The sequence below is a fragment of the Ranitomeya variabilis genome, chromosome 2 (genome assembly GCF_051348905.1).
Source record: "Ranitomeya variabilis isolate aRanVar5 chromosome 2, aRanVar5.hap1, whole genome shotgun sequence".
NCBI lineage: Eukaryota > Metazoa > Chordata > Amphibia > Anura > Dendrobatidae > Ranitomeya > Ranitomeya variabilis.
This window is the reverse complement of record NC_135233.1, coordinates 377360989-377386955: the sequence shown is the minus strand read 5'-3', so window position 1 is coordinate 377386955 and position 25967 is coordinate 377360989. Positions and strand designations below refer to the sequence as shown.

The 25967-nt window shown below is 46.7% G+C and overlaps 1 protein-coding gene across 1 annotated transcript in view; it reads left to right on the top strand.

Annotated features, from left to right (window-relative positions):
• Nucleotides 1-22585, top strand: part of LOC143806107 (complement factor B-like) — a 144615-nt gene extending 122030 nt beyond the window's left edge. Inside the window, exons 14-18 of the mRNA XM_077286064.1 lie at nt 15167-15246; nt 15633-15736; nt 18561-18693; nt 21404-21453; nt 22077-22585. Coding sequence (XP_077142179.1) covers nt 15167-15246; nt 15633-15736; nt 18561-18693; nt 21404-21453; nt 22077-22235 — 526 coding nt within the window. The 3' untranslated portion in view covers nt 22236-22585. The remainder of the gene's footprint in view (nt 1-15166; nt 15247-15632; nt 15737-18560; nt 18694-21403; nt 21454-22076) is intronic.
• The last annotated feature ends 3382 nt before the right edge of the window (nt 22586-25967 follow it).

Genomic DNA, 25967 nt, shown 5'->3' with positions numbered 1-25967 from the left:
TTAAGCAAAAGAAAAGACTTCTCAGCCTCAGAAGACCACATCTTGGAGCCGGAATTTTTTCGAGTGAGAGCAGAAAGCGGACTGATGACCGAAGAAAAATGCGGAATGAATTGCCTATAGTAGTTGGCAAATCCAATAAAGCGTTGGATGGCTTTTACTCCGCAGGGTTGTGGCCAGTTGAGAATGGCATTCACCTTCTCGGGATCCATCTTGAGACCAGAATCAGAAATGATGTATCCAAGAAAAGGCAAGGAAGTTTGCTCGAAGACGCATTTCTCGTACTTCGCATATAGGTGGTTATCCCGCAGACGTTGCAGAACTTTGCGCACACTCCTTCGATGAGATGGGAGATCTGGAGAAAATACAAGAATGTCATCCAAATAAACTACTACACATGTGTAGAGGAGGTCTCGGAAGATGTCGTTGACGAATTCTTGGAAAACCGCAGGAGCGTTGCACAGGCCGAAGGGCATGACCAAATATTCGTAATGTCCATCCCGGGTGTTAAAGGCGGTTTTCCACTCATCTCCGGAGCGGATTCGGACTAAATTGTAAGCTCCTCGCAAGTCAAGTTTAGTAAAGATGAGGGCACCACGAAGACGATCGAAGAGCTCGGGTATCAGAGGTAGAGGATACCTATTCTTGACTGTGATGTTGTTTAGTCCACGATAGTCTATACAAGGTCGTAGAGAACCATCTTTTTTCTTTACAAAGAAAAATCCTGCTCCTGCAGGGGAGGAAGATTTTTGGATAAATCCTTTTGCTAGATTTTCTTGAATATACTCAGACATGGACTTAGTTTCTGTAGCAGAGAGGGGGTAAATTCTTCCTCTAGGAGGAGAACAGCCGGGGAGGAGATCAATCGGACAGTCGTAGGAACGATGTGGAGGGAGATTTTCAGCCTCTTTCTTGTTGAAGACATCGGCATACGACCAATAGGGAGAAGGTAAACCAACTGGAATACTCGTGGATTGAAGAGGGGACGCAGGACGCACAGACCGTAGACATCTATCATGGCAGGAAGGGCCCCATCGCAGGACATCTCCGGAACGCCAATTAAGAGTGGGCTCATGAAGTCTGAGCCATGGAAGACCAAGCAAAAAGGCGTGAGAAAGACTCGGTAGAACATAAAAAGCAATTTTTTCACGATGAAGAGCGCCGATTTGAAGCTCTACTTCTTCTGTGACTAAAGAAATAGCTTCCTGCAGAGGTCTTCCGTCCACCGACGCAACCAGGCGAGGAGAGTCCAACGAGATAACTGGGATGCGAAGCCTCCGAACCGCCTCAAGACTGATAAAATTGCCTGCCGCGCCCGAATCCACATACGCGACCTCGGAGGAACGATCCTGGTTGGAAACAAGTAAAACTGAAAGAGTCAAAAGTTGAGAGGAAACTGGATCACCTAGGGAGGCCTCTCTTACCTGTCCTAGGCGGAGGTGTTTTCTGGTCTATCAGGACAACTGCGAAGCAAATGAGCGGCACTACCACAATAAAAACAGAGTCCCTGGGTACGCCTCTCCTTACGGCGCTGCTCTGCCATCCTTAATCGATCTACTTGCATGGGTTCTGAAGCAGGAGAGGTAGATGGAGTAGTGACGGGAGCACGAGGACTACTAGGCTGGCGATAGGTGGATGTAGAGGGATTCGGTCTCCTCTCTCTAGCGGTCTCACGAGACCGCTCTTGGAAGCGGAGGTCTATCCGAGTAGCGAGAGAGATAAGATCCTCCAGAGTAGTCGGAGTGTCACGTCCAGCAAGCTCGTCTTTAATCCGGCTGGATAAACCCCGCCAGAAGGCACCCACGAGAGCCTCATTGTTCCACCCAAGCTCTGATGCCAACGTACGAAAACGGATGGCATATTGTCCGACGGATAAGGATCCCTGACGTAAATTAAAGAGGGACTCCGTAGTAGAGGCCAAACGTCCAGGTTCATCAAAGACCTTACGAAAGGTCTCGAGAAAATCCTCTAAGTGGGAGACTACAGGATCGTCACGTTCCCACAAAGGATTAATCCAAGCAAGGGCCTCCCCCTCCAAATGAGACACAATAAACGCCACTTTGGCTCGATCCGAGGGGTACTGCTGGGGAAGGAGCTCAAAGTGAAGACGGCATTGGTTCAAGAACCCTCTGCAGAGTTTAGGATCGCCACCGTACCTTGGAGGTTTACCCAGACGAGGAGGGGGATGAGGAGCAGTCGAAGAACCGGGGTCAAGAGGGGATGTTTGAGCAAAAGCAATAGGAGCGGACTGTAAATTAAACAGGCGGTCATCAATCGACGCCATGTAACTCAGCATGCGGGACTGAGTATCTCGCTGCTGAGAGAGCTCCTGTTGGAGGCTAGCCAGCTGAGCGGCATTTACAGGATCAGCAGCTTGAAGAGAGGTTAAACGTGACTCCATAGTTTTCATGAAAGCCATCATACGCTGCTGGTTATCACGTAGAAGGGCCAGTTCCTTCTGGGCCGAAAAAGGGGTACTTGTGGGGTCCATGGCCTGATTGTACTATGACGGGCAGGACAGAAAACTAGAGTGGACCCTCTGGGCCGTGGGGGACCTACCCCTGGGCGAGCGGACCTAGAGTGGAACCGACCCCTATACAGGGATCGTTTAGGAGCAGGCCCAGAGGAGACTTACCCACGGTGGAGTACCAAGAGGAATGGCTCCAGGAGGGAAGGAGGAAGACTGCCGAGGCTGGAGAGGCAATACCGGCTGGAGACTCAGGAAGGCAGAGATGATTAGGAGAACTGGAACCCGGAGCGGTAAGGCTGATGGAAGGAAGAAAAGAACAATAAGACAAGGGGAAAGGGAAGGAGCAGGTACTGGAAGGGAGCCGAGGACAAACGAAGAAACTGGGCGGAGAACCAAACGGAGTAGGAACGCAGCACTATAGCGGAAGGGGCCAGACGCACAAGCTAAAGGCAAATGACAATCAGGCGCAGGGAAGCAGGCGAACCTGCCTTATATAGCAGGAACTGGAGCGGGATTGGTTACCGAGGTACAGACCTGGAGACCTCAGGGCGGAGGAACAGAAAGGAGACGCCTGCGTCCCTTGGGGAAACTGGAGCGCCTGCGCAGACTCTGCACACTCCCCAGAGAGCCAGGCACCGGAAGTGAAGGAGGGAACAGGAGACGTCCGGACCCGGAAGTAGACAGCCGGGAGCGCGCAGCAGCAGGGGGAGAAGGGCCGGCGCGCCTAGACCCTGGGACAGAGCGGCAGGAGCGCGCAGCGCCCGCACTAGGTGCTGCAGCCGAGGAAGAGGAACAGACGCGCCTGGACCCTGCAGTAGATGGACGGCGCCGCAGAGCGGCGGTGAAAGTGGTAACACCCAGGTCCACAGAAGGATCCCCTTTAGAGTTAACCCTGGACGGGTTTAGCAGAACAACAGGAAAACAGCAACTATTTACAGATTCATGGTATCGAGGTTTATTCTTCTAAGCCTGGGGGTGATCTTTGTCCCCCGGCCAACGCAGCACCCGTATGGGTAGTGGGTTTCTCAGATGCCATCAGATCAGCCGGTGCCTGGATCTGAAGGCTAAGCCTGCTTGCGAGTTCGGCAGTCGCTACAAGAAGTACAGTGGTGATAGGAACAAGGCCTGGCAAATCGGGATCAGTCACGATCGGGGCCACAGGGGGCGCTCTCTCAGGCTCACACCGTCGAACGTTCCGAGCACACCATCCTTGTGCATTCCGATAACGGGTGTAAGTCACCTGATCCCCCCTTTGTAATGGTTCACCATTTCGACTGCAGCAGGGGGTCTTCACGTTATAGCTAGTAACAAAGACATCAGTTGGTAGCCCCGGTTCCTGTATGGAGCCCCACCCCCTCTTCGGGTGGTAGGCCAGCACGGTCCCCCGCTTTACCACGTTTTTCTTGCCGGGAGTAGACTTCTTACGTTGTGTGTCAGGGGGTTCGGTCCCGTCTCGATCTTTCCAGTGCTGTATTAAACACTGCTTATACTGTTCCCAGGTAAGTACCGCAAGGGTGAGGCCATCCTCCCGGGTCCCATCCGGCCCTGTCCAGGGGGTGTCCCACCGGAGGATCACCCCGTCTAGGCCCACACCTATGGGTTCTCCCACCTTGGTTGGTAGCGGAGGCACTAGCTTCCCCATCGCGTTGGAGGTGAGGATAACCCGCTCCACCAAGAAGGAACGATCATTGCTGGGGTGGGGAGCGGTCACGGGAGTGGGGTCGGTCAGGGGAGCCGGATCGGTCGGGAGAGCAGAATCGGCCAGGAGAGTAGGGATGCCGTCCATACCTGCGCCTGATGTGATTCCACCGATGTCGCTCTGGTCCGTTGACAAGGACACTGGAATCGGCTGCGGCCCGGACCGCGGCTCCTCCAGAGTCATCTCTTGATGTAGCTCCGCCCTCCATGGTTCCGTGGCTAGGATAGGTAGGCTCGGCTCCTCCACTGGTGTCTCCAAGGAGTTCAGGTCCCTCGCCGGCGGTGGACGCGAGTCCTCTTCTGATGGGTGAGGACAAGCCGGGATCACCTCGCCGTTGTTCGGGCTCCTGCTGTTCATCGTCGCTGTCCGGCATTCGGCGGCAATGCATGCATCTGACTCTGCCATTTCTCCAAGGTCGAGCTCCTCCTTCACCTCGTTCCCGCCGTCGCAAGTAAGGGGGCGGTTCTTCTCTGCTGCTGGGCAGGTCATTCTCTCGCAGCAGGAGTTGGAGGGGGCGGTCACTACTTCTGGCGCCACTTTGGTAGTCTCCTCCCATGGCACGCCCTCCGTCTCCCTCTGCGCTCCCTGTGACGCTGCAATGGCGGCGGTTTTGGCGCAAACTTTTGGCGGCAAGTGACAATCCACAGTCTTTGTAATCACAGTTCTAAGGCACACATGACCTGATTCTCCAGGCTTAAGTAGATCCTGTTCGTGACGCCAAATTGTAGCGCCCCCCACTGCCGCAGGGCCGAGGGGTACCCGGTACCGGGCCTCTGAGTCTCTGCTCTGGGGTTGTCACGGTGGCTAGGCCCCGGTCCGTGACCCTGCCGTGGGGCGCACAGTGAATGATAGGTGTGGATGATGGTAGTGGTGGTGCGGTGCAGTAAATAACGAGGACACCAGGTTGCAGTCTCTTTACCTCTTTACTGAAGATCTCTGAGTCCACAGTCCAGAATACGGTTCACCAGGCTGCGCAAGTCCGGCCGGTCCAATGGCACCTCCAGAGTTCTCCTCACAGGTGGAAATCGGTGCCTTCCTTCTAGCGCTATGTGTTGTGGTCCTTCCCTGCTGTGCTTACGGAAAGTCCCCACAACCGTTGTGTCTGTTTCTTAAGTTCCCTCACAACTCGATTAAATGATGTTCTTCTAATCCTCCGTCCCTCCCTGATGTTCTGGTTGGGACGGCACCCGTTTGACGGGTAGGCTCGGAGCTCTTGCGGGACCCTAGAGTCGCCCCTCTCCACAAGTTGCCCCCCAAGACTGCATAGGTGATTTGAGTTAGACAGCCCGCCTTAAACTGACTGTCCTGCCGCTGTTTGGAGTATTGCTTGAAGCTGAATGGTATTCTACTCCCTCGGCGTTCCGGCCACCGGTAGTGCGCCTCAGTAGGATGTTGCTCCGGTCTTACAGCACGACTCCTACTGGTGTTTCTCCTTTGCGTGATCTCGTTTCTCACTCAGCACAATCTATCTCTCTTCTAGTCCTTTCTTGGGTACCGCCGCTACCCGGAGCAGGCACGGTCCCGTTACGTTCGTTCTTGTTGCCAAGCCTCTGTCAGGATCCCACCCCTGACAGAGACCCTACTGTATCTTCCCCCGCAACACCCTCTGCCACAAGGTGTTGCCTGGTTCCAACCCAGTCAGCTTTCTGATCTAACTTCCTGCCTGACCCCCAGTTTACCCACTATGGTGGGGAGTGGCCTAATGAATAGCACCCTTAGCTCCCCCCGGAGGCCCAGCTGTGAAATGTATTGGTGTCTGTGATACCTGATCAGATGAACTCCTTCAGTGCCATCAGACGCACCGTAGCTCCCCATAGTGGCGGAGCCACAGTACTGCAACGACCAGGACTCTGGGGCGCTGCATATATACCCCTAAATTAAAAGTAGGTCACCCATATCAGAACAGATTATTTTAAACAAACACGAGTAAAGAGATATATACCAACTTCCTGTATGGGAAGAAAAAACTGACAGTGGTCAGTCCATGATAGGATGGTCTCTATGGATTGAGACCATCATCATATCTATGACCTTACTCCAAGGAATATATCTGTAAATGAACAGCATTATATTCAGTAGTCTAAATGACAGGGTCCGTTCAACCAATAAATATAGTCATACAAAGAACTGCTAATCATAAATGGAATAAAACAGTCAGACTCACAACCTCATCTATTTTATGTTCATCTTGTCATAAACAAGTCCATGTTCACATGGCTCCTGTTACCAGCCTAAAAGAGTCGCTTAGCTCGCCCATCCTAGGTAAGTCCAGCTCCATGGCACAGTGGTGCTAAGTGCTAAGCATGGGTGGTCTCAGTGTTGAGCATGGGCCGGCTCAGTGCTTAGCATGGGCTGATGAAGAGCTGAGCATGCCATCCAACAGGCAAAAGGCCACTCCTCTATTGAAATGTAACATTAAAGAAGTTGTCCACTACAATAAATTGTTTTTTTTTCATAAATCTTGCTATTATGTGCCACTGAAAACATGCACTGTGTTTATTTTAGCAATATTACCTTTTATAATACTATAATAATCTTTATTTTTATATAGCGCTAACATATTCCACAGCGCTTTACAGTTTGCACACATTATCATGCTGTAGCAGCACATCTTCAGTGCTGGATCCAGCTCTCATGGGGTTAATCGACAACTTCCTTTCTACTGAGTTATTGTGCTCTAATACTACAAGTTCCATTATGCTTTGCACTGGCTTCTAAGCACGAACCTACCACACCCACTCCAAAACACACCCCAACCCCTCCCTCCTCTATCTTCAAAAAGATTTGTGATGTCATTTCTGTCCAACCTCCTCTTTTAGGCCGGGGTCACACTAGACCGTAATACGGACGAGTGCTATGCGATAAAAAATCGCATAGCACTCGGCCCAATGTTAATCTATGGTGCAGCTCCCATCATCCGATATTTTCTCCACCGTATTTCGGATCCGAGGGAACTCGCAGCAGGCTGCGATTGTCAGCGTATCTCGGCCGAGACTCGCCAATGAAAGTCTATGGGGGCGAGCAAAAATCGGATTACACACGGACCATGCGTGTGCATTGCGAGAAATACGCAGCGGTGTTCTATAGAAAAGCCGGTAATTCAATTGCCGGCTTTGCATTTCTCCTTCACAAACCCGACAGGATATGAGACATGGTTTACATACAGTAAACCATCTCATATCCCCCTTTTTTTTGCATATTCCACACTACTAATGTTAGTAGTGTGTATGTGCAAAATTTGGCTGCTGTAGCTGCTAAAATAAAGGGTTAAATGGCGGAAAAAATTGGCGTGGGCTCCCGCGCAATTTTCTCCGCCAGAATGGTCAAGCCAGTGACTGAGGGCAGATATTAATAGCCAGGAGAGGGTCCATGGTTATTGGCCCCCCGTGGCTAAAACATCTGCCCCCAGCCACCCCAGAAAAGGCACATCTGGAAGATGCGCCTATTCTGGCACTTGGCCACTCTCTTCCCACTCCCTGTAGCGGTGGGATATGGGGTAATGAAGGGTTAATGCCACCTTGCTATTGGAAGGTGACATTAAGCCAGATTAATAATGGAGAGGCGTCAATTATGACACCTATCCATTATTAATCCAATTGTTTGAAAGGGTTAAAACACACACACACACACACACACACACACACACACACACACACACATGATTTAAAAGTATTTTAATGAAATAAACACAGCGCTTGTTTTAATATTTTATTGCTCTCTCAATCCATTTTCAGACCCTCGCTTGGCAAAACAATAAACACACAAGATACATACCTTCTGCTGACCCGTCACGTCCCACGAAGTAATCCATCTGAAGGGGTTAAAATAATTTACAAGCAGGAGCGCTGCAAAAGCAGCTATGCTCGTGCTTGTAAGCCCCGGCGAATGAAGGAAATGTAGGTCATTGACCTACATTTCCTTCAGTCGCAGTGATGCGCCCCCTGGTGGATGTCCTCATATGACCTGGAGCGTGGGAAAAAGTTCCCAGGCTGCAGTTCATGAGAACATCCAGCAGGGGCGCCTCACCGCGACTCAATGTAAGTACAGATCCAGCTTTCCTTTCAGCACCCGGGGATTACAGGCACGAGCGAGTGGTTTATCGCAGCTCATGCCTGTAATATTAGTTAACCCCTTCAGATGGATTACCTCGTGGGACGTGACAGTTCATCAGAGAGGGTATGTATATTGTGTGTTTATTGTTTTGCCAAGCGAGGGTCTGAAAATGGATTGAGAGAGCAATAAAATATTACAACAACCGCTGTGTTTATTTCATTAAAATACTTTTAAATCATGTGTGTGTGTTTTTTAACACTTTCAAACAATTGGATTAATAATGGATAGGTGTCATAATTGACGCCTCTCCATTATTAATCTGGCTTAATGTCACCTTCCAATAGCAAGTAAACCATGTCTCATATCATGTCGGGTTTGTGCAGGAGAAATGAAAAGCCAGCAATTGAATTACCGACTTTTCACAGATATCGCGCTGAATGAAATATAAATACAGAATATATATATATGTGTCTCTATGACATATATATATATATATATATATATATATATATATATATATATATATATACTGTATATATGTTTTCACGAACATTTGAGCACATAAATCCATTAGATGTCGGTTTTGCAAGCTTGCGAGAAAATCTCGGCATACGGACGCCATACGGATGTCACACGGATGTCACACGGATCATTTGATGCGAGGAAATCGCATCCTCGCACTGCACACGGATCACTGTTTTTGAAACATTTGTGCGATTCTTGGCCGTGAAAAACGGACCGTTTTTTTATACGTTAAGTGTGTCCCCGGCCTAACACTCCATTACACACACAGATAGATGGATAGATAGATATGGGATGGATGGATGGATGGATGGATGGATGGATGGTGGCTCAGTGGTTAGCACAGCTGCCTTGCAGCGCTGGAGTCCTGGGTTCTAATCCCACCTTGGACAACATCTGCAAAGAGTTTGTATGTTCTCTCCGTGTTTGCGTGGGTTTCCTCCCACATTCCAAAGACATACTGATAGGGAATTTAGATTGTGAGCCCCATCGGGGACAGTGATGATAATGTGTACAAAACTGTAAAGCGCTGCGTAGTATGTTAGCGCTATATAAAAATAAAGATTATTTAGTATAGATAGATAGATATGTCCATATCCATGTTTCTAAACCCCTTCACCCCTGGAGTTTTTTTCGTTTATCGCTCTCCTTCTTTCCAAAGCCATAACATTTTTATTTTTCTGTCCATATGGCCATGTGGGGGCTTATTTTTTGCGGGACAAGTTCTACTTTTGAATGACACCATTGGTTTTACCAGGTCGTGTAACAGAACATGTGAAAAAAATTCAAAGTGCGATGAAATTGCAAAAAAGTGCAATCCCACACTTGTTTTTTGCTTGGCTTTTTTGCTAGGTTCACTAAATGCTAAGGCTGTGCACACGTTGTGGATTTCATTGCAGATCCGCAGGGTTTTTTGCTGCACAGAATTGCATCAAATCCGCAGTGTAGTGCTCAACCAATGTAAGTCTATGGGAGCCGCAGACTTGTGCACATGCTGCGGAAAAGGCCGCACCGAAACGCAGCTTTTTTTTCCCGCAGCAGGTCACTTCTTTTGTGCCGGACTGCAGCGTTTCTGCATCCTTAGGGTACGTGTCCATCTTCAGGATGGCCGGTGGTTTGGACGGAGCGGCAAACCCGCTCTGCCCTAAGCTCCGCCCCCTCCTGTGACGCGATGATGCCGGATGTGTTAATTGCACAAATTTGGCATCATCGCACCACACACATAGGGCCCTGTGTTTTACCTTGCGGCGGCGCAGCATCGCCGCAAGGTAAATGGACATGCTGCGGTCTTAAAAGAAGCGCCGCATGTCCGGAATCGCAGGGCCGCCGGGTGCATGTTACCACGCATAGTGGAGACGGGATTTGATAAAATCCCCTCCACTATGCTGTAACATCTGGACACTGTGTGTTTGACGCTGCGGCTCTACGCAGCATCAAACACGCAGCGTTTCCTGAACGTGGAAACATACCCTTAGGCCGGGATCACACACAGCGAGATACGGACGAGTCTCGCAGGTTAAAACCAAGCTCTGGCACCGGCACTCCAGAGCGGAGCGTGCGGCTGCATAGCAATACATGGAGCCGCACGCTCCGCTCTGGAGTGCCGGTGCCAGAGCTTGTATTTTATTTTATTTTTTTATACACTTTATTTAGAAAATTTCAATAATATAACAGGAAAGGAAAAAAAAAAAAAAGGGTAAATACTGTATTTTCAGAAATAGTAAAAGTATATGAAAACAAACAAACATAAATACAATTGTAATAAACCACAACGATAACGCTACAAGGCTGCGGATTTGCGAACCAAAATGGTTGTAAGAAGAATTTATTAAAAAAAAAAAACAAGGGGCAGTTGTGGGGAGGGACATGGGAAGGAAAGGGAAGGGTAGGGAGTCAAACCAGAGTTGGTTTTTAACCTGCGAGACTCTGCCGCATCTCGCTGTAGTGTGACTCCGGCTTTAGACTTTCATTGAGTCGGGCACATCTGCAGCAAAACCGCAGATGTAAAAAAGATCTGCAGTTTTGCTGCGGATGTGGGTCTGAGAAACGCTGCAGTTCGGGAGGAGGGAAGTGTGTGGGAGGTGACTGTGTGCGTGTATGTGTGTGCGGGCGGGGTCTGCGGGCTGTTCGGGTGTGTGCGGGACTGTTCGGGTGTGTGGGGCTATGCGGGGGGGTCTTTTGGGGTGTAGGTGCAGGCATCATCCGATGGGACTACAAGTACGCAGAATCCAATCTGCAGCTAATTTCGATGTAAGGCTACTTTCACACTTCCGTCGGTACGGGGCCGTCGCAAACCGTCGGCCCGACGTACCGACGGACGTTGTGCTAAATTTAGCACAACGTGGGCAGCGGATGCAGTTTTACAACGCATCCGCTTCCCATTGTGATGAGCGGGGAGGAGGGGGCGGAGTTCAGGCCGCGCATGCGCAGTCGGAAATGGCGGAGACGTCACACAAAAAAAGTTACATTGAACTGTTTTTTGTGCGTCACGTTCGCCAAAACACGACGGATCCGTCGCACGACGGATGCGACGTGTGCCTATCCGTCACTAATACAAGTCTATGGGCAAAAAACGCATCCTGAAAGCACATTTGCAGGATCCGTTTTTTGCCCATAACGACGGATTGCGACGTAGCCCAGAAGAAAAAACGCGCAAAAAACGCGCAAAAAAAATTAAAAAATGCGTCAAAACCGTGCAAAAAATGCACCAAAAACGCATCAAAACTGCATCAAAACTGCATCAAAACCACACCAAAATCTGCACCAAAAACTGCACCAAAAACTGCATCAAAACTGCACCAAAAACTGCATCAAAACTTCACCAAAAACTGCATGAAAAAGCATAAAAAACCTGAATCAAAACCACGCAAAAAAACGCACCGAAAACCGCACCAAGAACTGCATCAAAACCACACAAAAAAGCGGCATCAAAACCGCGCAAAAACCGTGAAAAAAATGCATAAAAAACGCAGCTGCGTTTTCTGCAAGGAGATGCAGATTTTGTGCAGAAAATTTTGCACCCAAATCTGCAACGTGTGCACACAGCATAAAACTGACCTGCCATTATGATTCTCCAGGTCATTACGAGTTCATAGACACCAAACATGTCTAGGTTATTTTTTATCTAAGTGGTGAAAAAAAATTCCAAACTTTGCTAAAAAGAAATAAAATAATTGCGCCATTTTCTGATAAGCGTAGCGTCTATATTATCTGAGATATCGGGTCGGGTGTGGGCTAATTTTTTGCGCGCCGAGCTGACGTTTTTAATTATACCACTTTTGTGCAGATACGTTCTTTTGATCGCCCTTTATTGTATTTTAATGCAATGTCGCAGCGACAAAAAAAACATAATTTTGTCTTTTGATTTTTTTTTCTCACTACGCCATTTAGCGATCATGTAAATTTTTGGTTGTATTGAAAACAGCTGACATGTTGCGGCTTTGAAGTGGGCTCACCGCCGAAGCCCACCGCGAAGTGGGGGATACTGCCAGCTGACGGACTATTCCGTCAGCTGGCAGAAAGGGGTTAATGAACAATGTTTCAGTAAAAAAACAAAAAAAAAGAAGAAAAAATGCGCCAGAGGGGGAAAACCGACGGCCGGGGGCAAATATTTGTAGCCTGCTATGAATATCAGCCCACAGCTGTCTGCGTAGCCTTTACTGGCTATTAAAATAGGGGGACCCCCCAAAAAAATGACGTGGGGTCCCCCTATATTTTATAGCCAGAAAGGCTACGCAGACAGCAGCGCGCTGATATTCATAGCCTAGAGAGGGGCCATGGATATTGGCCCCCCCGGCTACAAATACCAGTCCGCAGCCACCCCAGAAATGGCGTATCTGTAAGATGCGCCAATTCCGGCACTTAGCCCCTCTCTTCCCACTCCCGTGTAGCGGTGGGATATGGGGTAATAAGGGGTTAATGTCACCTTGCTATTGTAAGGTGACATTAAGCAGGGTTAATAATGGAGAGGCGTCAATAAGACCTATCCATTATTAATCCTATAGTAGTGAAAGAGTTAAAAAAAAAAAAAGACACCGCCAGAAAAAAGTATTTTAATATTCTTCATTTCACCATACTTACCATACTTCAGCACCTGCAAAAAACGTAAAATAATAAACCGTATACTCCCTGTCCGCCGTAGTCCAATTAATAACGAGTGTCCCACGACGATCTCCCCTATAGAACAGTGACATCGGGTGATGTTACTGCTCTATAGGACCCTCAGTGACACACTGACAGGACACAATGGCTCCTGCAGTGCATCACTGAGAGGTTACTAGAGTTCAAAGTCTTACTTTATGGCAATTGCTGCCTGGGAAAATTTCTTACACAGCAATGGCATAAAGTGAGACTAGGGACTATTTTCTCACAGGGGCGTAGGAATACATTGTGAGGAATACATTGCGGAAGGATACCTTCCATCATTGTATTCCTGTTCAGCTGATGCTGCTGTTCTCCACGGGAGATCTTCGTGGGACACTCGTTTTAATTGGATTTCTGCGGATCAGGGAGTATAGTGTTTGTTTATTATTTTAATATTTTTTACAGATGACACTGGCTTCGGGGATCAAAGTGACAAGTGATGGTAAGTATGTACTCTATGTTATATGTACTGTATGTCTATATGTATGTTGTATGTATGTATGTACGTACTGTATGTGGCATGTTGCATGTCGTCGCATGTTGCATGTCATCGCATGTCATCGCATGTCGCATGCTGCATGTCATCGCATGTCGCATGCTGCGTGTCGCATGTTGCATGTTGCCGCATGTTGCATTTCGCATGTCATCGCATGTCATCGCATGTCGCATGCTGCATGTCATCGCATGTTGTTGCATGCTGCATGTCATCGCATGGTGCATGTCGCATGTTGCCACATGTCGCTCCATGGTGCATGTCATCGCATGTTGCATGTCGTCGCATGTTGCATGTCGTCGCATGTTGCATGTCACATGTTGCATGTCGTCGCATTGTGCATGTTGCATGTCACATGTTGCATGTCGTCGCATGTCGCATGGTGCATGTCGTATGTTGCTGCATGTCGTTGCATGGTGCATGTCGCATGTCGTCGCATGTTGCATGCTGTCGCATGTCGTCGCATGGTGCATGTCATCGCATGTTGCATGCTGCATGTCGTCGCATGTAGCATGTTATTGCATGGTGCATGTAGCATGTCTTCGCATGCTGTCACATGTCGCATGTTGTCGCATGGTGCATGTCATCGCATGTCGCATGCTGCATGTCGCATGTTGCATGTCGTATGTTGCATGTCGTCGCATGTTGCATGTCACATTTTGCATGTCATCGCATGTCGCATGTTGCATTTTCGCATGCTGCACGTCGCATGTCATCGCATGTCACATGGTGCATGTCGTCGCATGTTGCATGTTGTGACATGTTGCATGCCACATGGTGTATGTTGTATGTACTGTATATGTGTGTGGTTTTTTTTTTTACATTCAACACATTAGCCGGATGATGGGACTACTACTGTCCCATCATTGGCTAATGTGTCACTCACTGTCACTGTAGCAGGCAGAGCCCGATGAGACTTGTAGTCCCATCGGACGAAGCCTGCACACAGAGACACCACCGCCGCCACCACCACCACACAGCCCTGCAGCAGACCCCAGCACGGCCAGCAGACCCACCGCAGACCCCAGCACCACCCACACATCCTGGCGCCGGCATGCAGACCCCCGCACATACCGGCGCCGGCACGCAGACCCCCGCACATAACAGCGCCTGCACGCAGACCCCCACACATACCGGTGCCGGCGCACATACCCCCGGTGCCCGCACATCCCTGCCTAGCCCCACCCACCCCCCAGCACAGCCCTGCAGCCCCCAGCGCCACCCACAGCCCAGTCACTCTTGATGAGTGACTGCTGACTGTGGAGGCTGGTCATGCCTGCTCATGACGTCACGTCAATTTCCAGAGTCTGGAAATTGACGTGACACCGGTGGAAATAAGCGGCGGCTGCAGCCTGGGGGTCACGTGACCCGGACTCAGCCGCCACCATAGCGCCGCTCCCAGGCGAAAATGGCAACGGAAGGTATTTACACAATTCATTAGGGGCCCCGGGGGGATACATTGGGGGGTTAATTGAAAGTAGTGGACAACCCCTTTAAATATCAGTTAACTTGCCCCCCAGAGTGCTGAGATCCAGTGCTCCGTCCAGTCAGCGGCGTCTGCAGGAGTGGAGAGAGGATCTAACAGTACAGGAGAACAACCATGGCATGGGAACAGGCGAGTACGGTCACAGCAGTCTGGTGGATGGGATCCAGACAGTGCCGCACTAACAGGAACTACAGAAGCCCTAAGGATTTAGACTTCGTATTGGAGCTAGAGTTTATTTGGATAAAGTGTGACTGAATAGAATTATTTAGACAGCAGGAATAACCTCGCTCGTTCTTCTCGCAGACCTATCTGTCTTCCATGTACATCCGGGGCATCCTGGGCTTTAAAGCAGCGAGGGAAATCTGTCACGTGCAGCGACCATGGTGAGTGTCGGACGGAAGGATTCTATATGGTGGGATTGTGGACTTTCAACTTTAAACATAATTTTGTATTTTTTCGATATCTTGATTCTTTGCTGACTAATTGCAGATTGTAACTTTATAGGCAGCAAAGATTATTTCTCATGATACAGAGCTCCAAATCCTCAGCTGTCCCTCACTTAATCCATAAAATATAATATTCCGTCTGTCTATAGTGACCACTAGGGGGAGCTCAGGAGCTCACAGAAGACATTTATATGAGAGCTGTATAAATCTGTCTTCAATCAGCTCCACCTAGTGGTGGAGGTCTGGAGATGAAATCACACTTGTGAACGGAAATATGGAAAATGTATAAGTTTGTGAGCTCATATCATTTTATATTTCCTTAGAGAAGACACTGCTCTCGTCAGAATTGGTGAAGGCCATGTTTGTTGCAGAGGAAAGGGATAAAGCGCTTGAGCAAAGGGATGTGATCATAAAGCGAGGGAGTAAGGTAAGGAGAACGAATAATGAGAAAAAAGATTTATTTAGGTAGATTAACCAAGGACTCCCACGCTTTAATGTCCTTATTGTGGCGAGAGTCCCGGATCACTTTGTGGGGTGTTCCTAGTAGAAGATCGGGCAACTTGTACATTGAATGACACCATTCGCTTTACCATCCAATGTAATGAAGAACAGAAAAAAATTTCAAGTGATGCGAAATGGTGGGAAAAAAGCCGAATTCCACCAGTAAAAATGTGCAGTAAAAATGACCTGGAAATCTACAGTAATTCTCTAGGTTAGTACGAATAAGGCGATAACAAACATGGATAGGTTTTTTAATTTTTTGTCATTTAATGCGAAAAAATAAATCAGAACTGTGCAGAAAAAAAAACAATTTTGTTTTGTGGCACCATTTACAACTCTTAACTGTTTATACAGTGGGGTAAATAATTATTTGATCCCTTGCTGATTTTGTACATTTGCCCACTGACAAAGACATGAACAGTCTATAATTTTAAGGGCAGGTTAATTTTAACATTGAGAGAATATCAAAAATAAAATCCAGAAAATCACATTGTATAAACTATATAAATGTATTTGCATTTTCCAGTGAGAAATAAGTATTTGATCCCCTACCAACAATTAAGAGTTCTAGCTCCTACAGACCAGTTAGACGCTCCTAATCAACTCGTTACCTGCATTAAAGACAAGCACAGCAGTCAGATGTTTTTTGTAGCTGATGATGATATAGTTTGCGCACATGTCAGGAGGAATTTTGCTCCACTCCTCTTTGCAGATTATCTCTAAATCATTAAGATTTTGACGCTGTCGCTTGGCAACTCGGGGCTTCAACTTCTTCCATAAGATTTCTATGGGATTAAGGTCTGGAGACTGGCTAGGCCACTCCATGACCTTAATGTGCTTCTTTTTGAGCCACTCCTTTGTTGCCTTGGCTGTATGTTTTGGGTTATTCTCTTGCTGGAAGACCCAGCCATGACCCATTTTTAATGTCCTAGTAGAGAGAAGGAGGTTGTTACTCAGGATTTTATGGTACATGGCTCCATCCATTCTCCCAAAATCAATGTGGATAAATAAAAAAATATATATAATGTGCAATATTAGTAAATCAATCACTTTATTTAAAATTGTACACTATTAATTGAAAATGTCCCAAAAATAACGAGCACAGTGTAAGGGCTAAACAAACAGGTATAAGACCATGAAATTCCACCGATCATACAGTCACAGCAATTAATGCTATTCAAAAATATATAAAGTGCAAAAGTGCAAACAAACCAGAGGGAAGTAGCGCTGAAAATATATGTAATATACCTTTAAGGGTCACCACGTCCCATCACCGCGCACCCCGACGCGCGTTTCGGAATAACTTTTTTTTAATTATATATATATATATATATATATATATATATATATATATATATATATACTTGTAATCCTGTCTTAATACGCGTACATATTTTATTAATTATTTTATTTTATTGCCATTTCTACCTAATAAAGGCATTTTTAAATTGATTTTCTGCTTGTGATACACTTTTTGGCTATTCATGTTTTCGGTTGGTGTGGTTGATCTCTCACCCTAGTGTTAAATCACTGCTCCTCACAGAACACTGTGACTACTGTAATTTATATACCGGTATATAAATATATATATATTTATATATATATATATATATACAAAAAATGTTTTTAATGATTGTGGCGTGTCTGTGTTTTAACCTGTCCGGCTGAAGGCAGAATAAAGTACTGTAGTGCGCATGTGCCGGAAAAAGGCCAAAGAGCGCCAATGACCTGGAAGTAAAACCGGTGCAGTACTTTACACTGCCCTCGGCCAGACAAAAAGAAGTGCGCCTGCTCAGGAACACAATGCAGGACACTGTGTGGATGACGTAGGACATGTCATCCACATGAAGGAGGACAGTGATCATAAGAAGAGAGGAGGCGCCAGATCAAGGCCCAAGACGACCATCAGATCGGACCGCACCACCTGTGAGTGTAATAAAAGGTCTTTTTTGGGATCTGCAGAACTGGATTTGTTACTTTTTTACAGCATTCCAGTATACAGTCAAAAAGGCCCTAATGGTGGTGGGCGTAACCTGGTGACAGGTTCCATTTTAAACCTCTCATATCTCATGAATAGAGAAAGATTAAAAACATAGCACCCAAAATTCACCATTTGCATTTTTTTTTCATTGTTGGTTTTGAGCCAGAGTCATGAAAACAACGCACGTGGTTCACGAACTTTGTTCAAAATCAATAGTGCTCCTTCTATCTGTCTTTCCAGAGTAAAAACGTTGCAAGAAATTTGCACAAAAATTCCAGACGTACATAAAATCACTTCTTGGAAGGCACTGGAGGACATTTGCAGAAAAATGTAGCAACGTTTTTAAAATTCACCATTCATGAATGAGACGAAAATCTCTGGAAACCCCAAACATCGCCTACAATGGTGTGAACATATAAAGAAAAAAAACAGCAATAGGCAGACACATACAATATACTTTAAAAAGGAAGAAATTAAAGAAAGATTAAGGTTCAAATGAAAAACATGTGAAAAATGCCAAAAACTAGACAGGAAAAGCACAAGTTTGATAATGAATTTGGCCCATATCCGCTTGGCTGCTGACTACAGTGGCCTAAATTTCATAATTAAAATCTTTACAGGACATTTTGTTCTGTATCAGAAAAACTGAGCTCTGACAGCTATAAAACTAAAATGAATCAGAACAGAATTTTGGACCTAAATATAACACAATAGCAAAAGATGGAGATGAAAATTACAGTACATTGACAACCTCCCTTCTCCTCCACAGAGGCTCGCCTGTCTAGCTGACACCAAAAAGCTAGAAACATTCAAGGATATTCCAGACATTAAAGACATTGTGACCGACAATTTCTTATGTACAGGTGGAGTAGAACCTCAGGTGGATCCACAAACCTGCAATGGTAAATCATATCAACTTTCCATGTGTTCATTGGCGCTTCCCACCAGTAATCCATGCGTGTAACTGTCAGAGGCAGTCCGAACCCTTGTGCATATACACAGTCACCCTGCTAAGAGTCAGTCCATCCAGAGGGACAGCTTTGGAAATGGCAGCAGAGCTGGGATGAGTACGCGAAGTAGGCAGCTGCCTAGACCTCCATGGGGCGGGAGTTAGAGAATTAGAAAAAAATAAACAGTATGTCGAAGCAGTCTCACGAGTGACAGGTCTATTGTAAGTAATGTAGGGGGAAGTAGCTAATCAAATTATTATAATAGCGCCTTTAATCCAAGAGCTCATTACATACGAAAACTGGGTTAGTAGTGTATAACAATCAAATATCAATGCATAACAAGGTAAAAAAAGTATAACAAAACATGGCCCCCATACCCACTAAACTACCATTGGCTGACAGTCTAAAGTATTTGGGGGTCCCTCGACAAATGATGTCGGGAGAGAGAAGGATCCGATATGTCTGATTTCTGATGGCCGTTCCTCTTATTCTTTGTCAGATAAGCCACCGCCAGAGGAGTCTCTCTCGTAGAGAACCCAAGGGTCAAGTATTCCTCGGGAGGAATCAGGAGCAAAGCTTTCGGCCAAATAATTTGCCGAAAGATAATTACAATTCAGCTGACTGCTATCCTTTGTGTGTGGGGGGTTAAGTAAGTGACAGAGAGCTACAATGGGAGAGAAGACTCTGCCGGCAAGGCCTTACAATCTACAGGGGAAGGGTTCAGAAGGTGTGGAGGAAGAGCTGCTGACATATCAGTGCAGCGGTTGTAGGTCTTTTGAAGTTTATAGTTGTTCTTGAAAATGGAGATTTTTAAATTGAACTTGAAGGGTGGGGAGAGTCTGATTGGTTGGGGTAGCAAATTACAGAGTAATGGAGAAACACAGGAGAAATTATGGAGATAATGTGTGAGATGCAGATGAAAGGAGAGATGGAGGAGGTCTTGTGAGGACCAGAGAGAACATTTGAGGAAGTATCAGGATATTAGGTCAGAGATGCTCGGAGGCCATGAAGGGGACTGGAGATTACATGCTGGGTGGTATCAGTAGATTAGGTTGGAGATGTATGGAAGAGACATGGAGAGGTTGGAAATTACAGGTAGGAAGATATGGGGAAATTAGGTCAGAGATGCATGGAGTGGACTGTAGATTATGTAGGGAGCTATTGGAAGATAGGTTAGAAATGTATGGAGGGTACATGTTGTGGACTAAAGAGTATGTGACGCCCGGGAGACCGAGGTACCCAGCACCAGATCAATGAGGTCCGTCTCTTGAGGGGGATGTCACTAGTGGCTTGACCCGGTGCTGTGGCCTCAGGCGATGCACAGTGTAAGGGATATCATGAAGGAACAGACACTTACTTGATCAGCAGCAGGTCCTCTCAGCTGTGATGACCCCGATCCTGGATCGATGGCTATTGTCCAAATGAAAGACTGAGGCGCTGAAACGTTTAACCAGTTTACTTTAACAAAAAGGGATTTGCAACCAATACTGTCACCGGAGTCTGTTTAAGAACTCTGAATTACTTTGACCCTGTCAGGATTTCTACCTCTTATTATACGCAGTTTCTGTATGGCCCTGCTGCTGCATGTGAACTGGCTGCCGACCCAATCTGTCTCTTCTGTGCTCTGGTTCGACGGACAACCCGAGTCCTTTTTTTTTGTCGGCTTACCCCCTCTGGGAGTACCGCTGAACTCTGTGTCTGTTGCTGCGTCTTACCCTGGTGAAGCTGATATCACCTCACTTCCTTCCGGTTGCTGTATTATTTCTAATGAATATAGCCACGGATCCGGTATCCGTCTCTGCGCCTATTCTGGGTAGAGGTTATTGCTACCCGGTTCTCACAATGTCCTTTTTCTCTATTCCTCTTTTCCTACTATGGGTATTACGGGCCTATAATCCGTCATAGGGCTGTTAGGAGTTCAGTTATACGACCTCTCACTTTCAGCTCCTCAACCCAACTGCCAATCCTTTTCTCAGACCAGAATAGATCAAGGGGAGTCTCTGGAGCTCCCCCTTCTGGCCGGAGATGGTAGTGCAGTCTTGCTATTTTAATATTTGTATTTGGTGTCAATAACTTTTTGTGGCAAATACCCCTAGGGGCGCCACAAGTACATGTTGGGAGATATGGGGAGATAGGTCGCAGATGTATGTAGGGGACCGGAGATCACATGTGAAGGTATCAGGATGTTGGGTCAGAGGAGCACAGAGGGTTAATGTTGTGGAATTACTTATGAGTATGTCACAAGAGATTAGTTTGGTTATGTATGGAGGGGACAGATTATGGATGACCTCATCATAAGTTAGTATTCACATTTTAAACAGAATTCTCAGTTTATTAGGTGGGCATTAAAGGGACTGGCAGAGAAGAGAGGCGGAGGAGTATAAAAGAACTAGGTGGATAATTCAAGTAGCAGAGTTAGATAGATTAGAGGAGCACAAGAGCGCTAACCAAATAAAGATCAGATACCTGTGATTCTGGATATCAGTGACCTATGTCAACCTTAGGTAGAGATGGGCCTTCTAACTCCATTTGGACTCATGGACGTCTGAATGTTTGTGGAGAACTGAAGAATAGTGAGCCATTATTGGGATGGGGCCTGGTATAACTTTACAGTATGACGAGCTCTGAAATGCATCTGAGTCTCCTTCACTTATTATTTCAGGTGATGGTGGAGGTCCTCTTATTGTGTCCTACAAACAACGTTACTTTCAGGTAAGTGGTGTAAAGTTGGGTCAGTTGTCCACAATGCTCCAAAAATATCTCATGTTGTTCTTTTGGAAAATGCACAATTGTCTACATCTATGCCCTGGTGGTCTACGAAGAGGAAGCCCCAAGCACAGGTTGGATGCATCTTTCTTTTCCTTGAGTTTCTTCTCTTTAGAGACCTAACATCTTAGTAAACAAGTGAGGGAGAATCCACCTGAAGGTTCTTGCCTCCCTTCTGTCTACAAGTGATAGTGGGTGTGTTAATAAGTCACCAGTGTTTATGTGGCACTTGTGCCTCCCAGGGTCTACACAACCACTGGGCTGCAACCTCTTTCTGGAATCTTCTCTTGAACATAGCAAACCTATGCACATTGGGTACACCACCACCACTTGCATTGGAACTAGAGAGCGGACTCTGACAGGTCACCTCTAAAGTCTATAATTAGGGTTACCACTGCAATTATTTTGGGTAACACTTTACCTTTCCAACAACATACAATTAAACTTTACAGTTACAAGTGTTACTCTACAAACCCTGGTTGACATTACAATGGATTCTACTCACTCTTTGTATCTTTTATTGTCTTCTGTAAAGTGTGTACTAACATCTCTATTCCTTCACCATTTAGGTGGGCATTATTAGCTGGGGGACAATGAACAGCTGTAAAGGACCTAAAAGATATCCTGGTCCAGTGCCAATGCTGTCTCGTGACTTCCATACCGATTTGTTCCACATGATGGATTGGCTGAAGTATAACTTGAAGGAAGATTTGGAATTCCTAAACTAAAGTTTCCAGGCGATGGAGCCGTACACATAATAGTTGGAAGCGCTTAAAAAAAAAATAGCCTAGGGAAGTAAAAATAATGCACAGCAAAATTGGCATTAAATTAAAAAGCAATAAGTCATCATCTCTACAAATGCAATAAATGTAGCACTAGCAATTCATAACAATTACTTGTAGAATTTACCTTTGTACTGATCCTATTCCCATATTATGGCTGAAGTTCCTCATTACAAACCCAAACCAGTAGAAATGGGCAAATACAGGAAAATGAAGAATATTGTAAAATGTATACTCATACATAATTACTTGTGCAAATGTTATAATTGAATATTAAAGTGTACCCTGAAATCTGATTAGCCCCCCTTGTTGTCTGATATGATATTCATAGAATCCTAGAATGTTAGAGTTGGAAGGGACCTCCAGGGTTATTGTGTCCGACCCCCTGCCCAATGCAGGTTTCACTAAACCATCCCAGACAGATCTCTGTCCAGCCTCTGTTTGAAGACTTCCATGGAAGGAGAACTCGCCACCTCTCGTGGCAGCCTGTTCCACTCATTGATCACCCTCACCATCAAAAAGTTTTTTCTAATATCTAAACTGTATCTTCTCGCTCTCTGTTTTATTCCATTGCTTCTCATGTTTCCATGAACAAATGTGACATCCCTTCAGTGTTTATATTTATACACAAAGCGAGGTTTTACCTGCTTAACCCAATCAAATATGAAGCGGATTGCTTGGCGCAACCCTGGTCCAACATCCAGATCATTGCTCTTTGTCTGTGGACAGGAGCTGTATAACTCTCTTTACCCTCTGGGATCCAAGGCTCACCTTATAATTTGCAAGACTGGCATGATGTCAGCTGTGCCCCACACAGATGACGTCACGCCAGGCCGGCCTATCAAGCATCACCCGGAAACTCAGGAAATTCATGCAGCTCCTGTCCACGGTAAAAGAGCACTGACCCGGACCGTTGACCGAGGTTGAGCAAAATGAACTACTTGTCTCTAGTTATCAGACTCATTTAGGGTCCAACACCTAGCACTTCCACAAAACAACAGTTAGCAGGTCCTGCTGTGGATGGTTGTACACAGTGTACAAAGCCGGAACACCCCAGCTCCGTACACTATATAGCAGCTGTTCTCTGTAGACCAGATAACATTCACTTTAAAGGGAACCTGTCACCACGTTTTTGGAAGATGGGATAAAAATAGCGTTAAATAGGGGCAGAGGTGGGCGTTACATTAGTGTGTGTGTTATGCGTTTATTACCCACCTAAGTTGCCGAAATAACTTTGCAAAGTCTCCGTTTTCGCCTGTCAATCAGGCTGGTCAGGTCGCATGGGCGTTGTCTTCCCCCAGATTTGGCGTAGTTTTCCGTTGGTGGCGTAGTGGTGTGCGCATGCCCAAAGTCCGGAATCCTCTTCCAGGGGATTTAAAATAGCGCGGTGTTCGTTATTGCATTGGTGATCGGTGGGCGCGGCCATCTTCCTTTGGCCGCGCGTGCGCAGAAGCGGCGCTCTGCTGGCCGCGGCTTCAGGAAAATGGCCGCCGCGATATCCATCTGCGCACGCGCGGCATCCCGCGGCCATTTTCCTGAAGCCGCGGCCAGCAGAGCGCCGCTTCTGCGCACGCGCGGCCAAAGGAAGATGGCCGCGCCCACCGATCACCAATGCAATAACGAACACCGCGCTATTTTAAATCCCCTGGAAGAGGATTCCGGACTTTGGGCATGCGCACACCACTACGCCACCAACGGAAAACTACGCCAAATCTGGGTGAAGACACCACGCCCATGTGACCTGACCAGCCTGATTGACAGGCGAAAACGGAGACTTTGCAAAGTTATTTCGGCAACTTAGGTGGGTAATAAACGCATAACACACACACTAATGTAACGCCCACCTCTGCCCCTATTTAACGCTATTTTTATCCCATCTTCCAAAAACGTGGTGACAGGTTCCCTTTAAGAGAATGGCCACTACACAGTGTATGGAGCTGTGGTGTTCTGGCTCAGTATGATGTGCACTTCCTGTTGATGTCTTCCAGCCATGATTTGTCTTTGCAAAACTGTCCACTCAGATTACTGTGCTCTTGAAAAGAACAGATTCCACATAATTGAACCCTGAATTAAAAATGTCCTATGTTGCACCCCTGAATACAAATCTATACCACCCCAGCTGCTGCCATGGGATCATGTTTAGGCCACACAAGCGTCTCACAGTAGTACGCGCAACATGCAGCCTGGAGTTGTCGTGATGATAAACGACTCCCTCTAGTCTTCATGTCAGGTGCAATAACAGCTTGGCGTTACATTGATTTGGTGGTGGAACCAGTGGTGCTGCTATTTCTCCAAAGTGTCTCAAGAGCCGTTTTTCAACTCAATGCCAGAGAAAGGGATAAGGTCATAATATTTGAGATATCTAGGACTGCACTTTCACCGATCCCAAGTGTGATGGTGTGATATGTTACGTGGGTATCATTTTGTGTATATTTATATTTTACTGATTTTCATAGTGTTCTCTTGTTGCTCTGTATCATTCCGTGTATTCCCCATATTGTCTATAGTCTCAATTATCTTCCAAAAGGCTGATAATTGGTTTAGCTCACTAAAGGTACCTTCACACGAAGCGACGCTGCAGCGATAGCGACAACGATGCCGATCGCTGCAGCGTCGCTGTTTGATCGCTGGAGAGCTGTCACACAGACCGCTCTCCAGCAACCAACGATGCCGAGGTCCCCGGGTAACCAGGGTAAACATCGGGTTGCTAAGCGCAGGGCCGCGCTTAGTAACCCGATGTTTACCCTGGTTACCAGCGTAAAAGTAAAAAAAAAAAAACAGTACATGCTCACCTGCGCGTCCCCCAGCGTCTGCTTCCTGACACTATAGCTCCGGCCCTAACAGCAGAGCGGTGACGTCACCGCTGTGCTTTCACTTTCACTTTAGGGCCGGCGCTCAGTAAGTGTCAGGAAGCAGACGCTGGGGGACGCGCAGAGGTGAGCATGTACTGTTTGTTTTTTTTACTTTTACGCTGGTAACCAGGGTAAACATCGGGTTACTAAGCGCGGCCCTGCGCTTGGTAACCCGATGTTTACCCTGGTTACCAGTGTAAAACATCGCTGGTATCGTTGCTTTTGCTTTCAAACACAACGATACACAGCGATCGGACGACCAAATAAAGTTCTGGACTTTATTCAGCGACCAGCGACATCACAGCAGGATCCTGATCGCTGCTGCGTGTCAAACGAAACGATATCGCTAGCCAGGACGCTGCAACGTCACGGATCGCTAGCGATGTCGTTTCGTGTGAAGGTACCTTTAGGCCATGTGCACACGTTAAGTATTTTTCGCGTTTTTTTCGCGTTTTTTCGCTATAAAAACGTGATAAAAACGCGAAAAAAACGCTTACATATGCCTCCCATTATTTTAAGTGTATTCCGCATTTTTTGTGCAAATGTAGCCTTTTTTTCCACGAAAAAATCGCATCGCGGAAAAAAAAGCAACATGTTCATTAAAATGCGGAATTGCAGGGGATTCCGCACACCTAGGGGTCCATTGATCTGCTTACTTCCCGCACGGGGCTGTGCCCACCATGCGGGAAGTAAGCAGATTATGTGCGGTTGGTACCCAGGGTGGAGGAGAGGAGACTCTCCTCCACGCACTGGGCACCATATAAGTGGTCAAAAAATAAGAATTAAAATAAAAAATAGCGATATACTCACCCTCGATGTCTTCCCG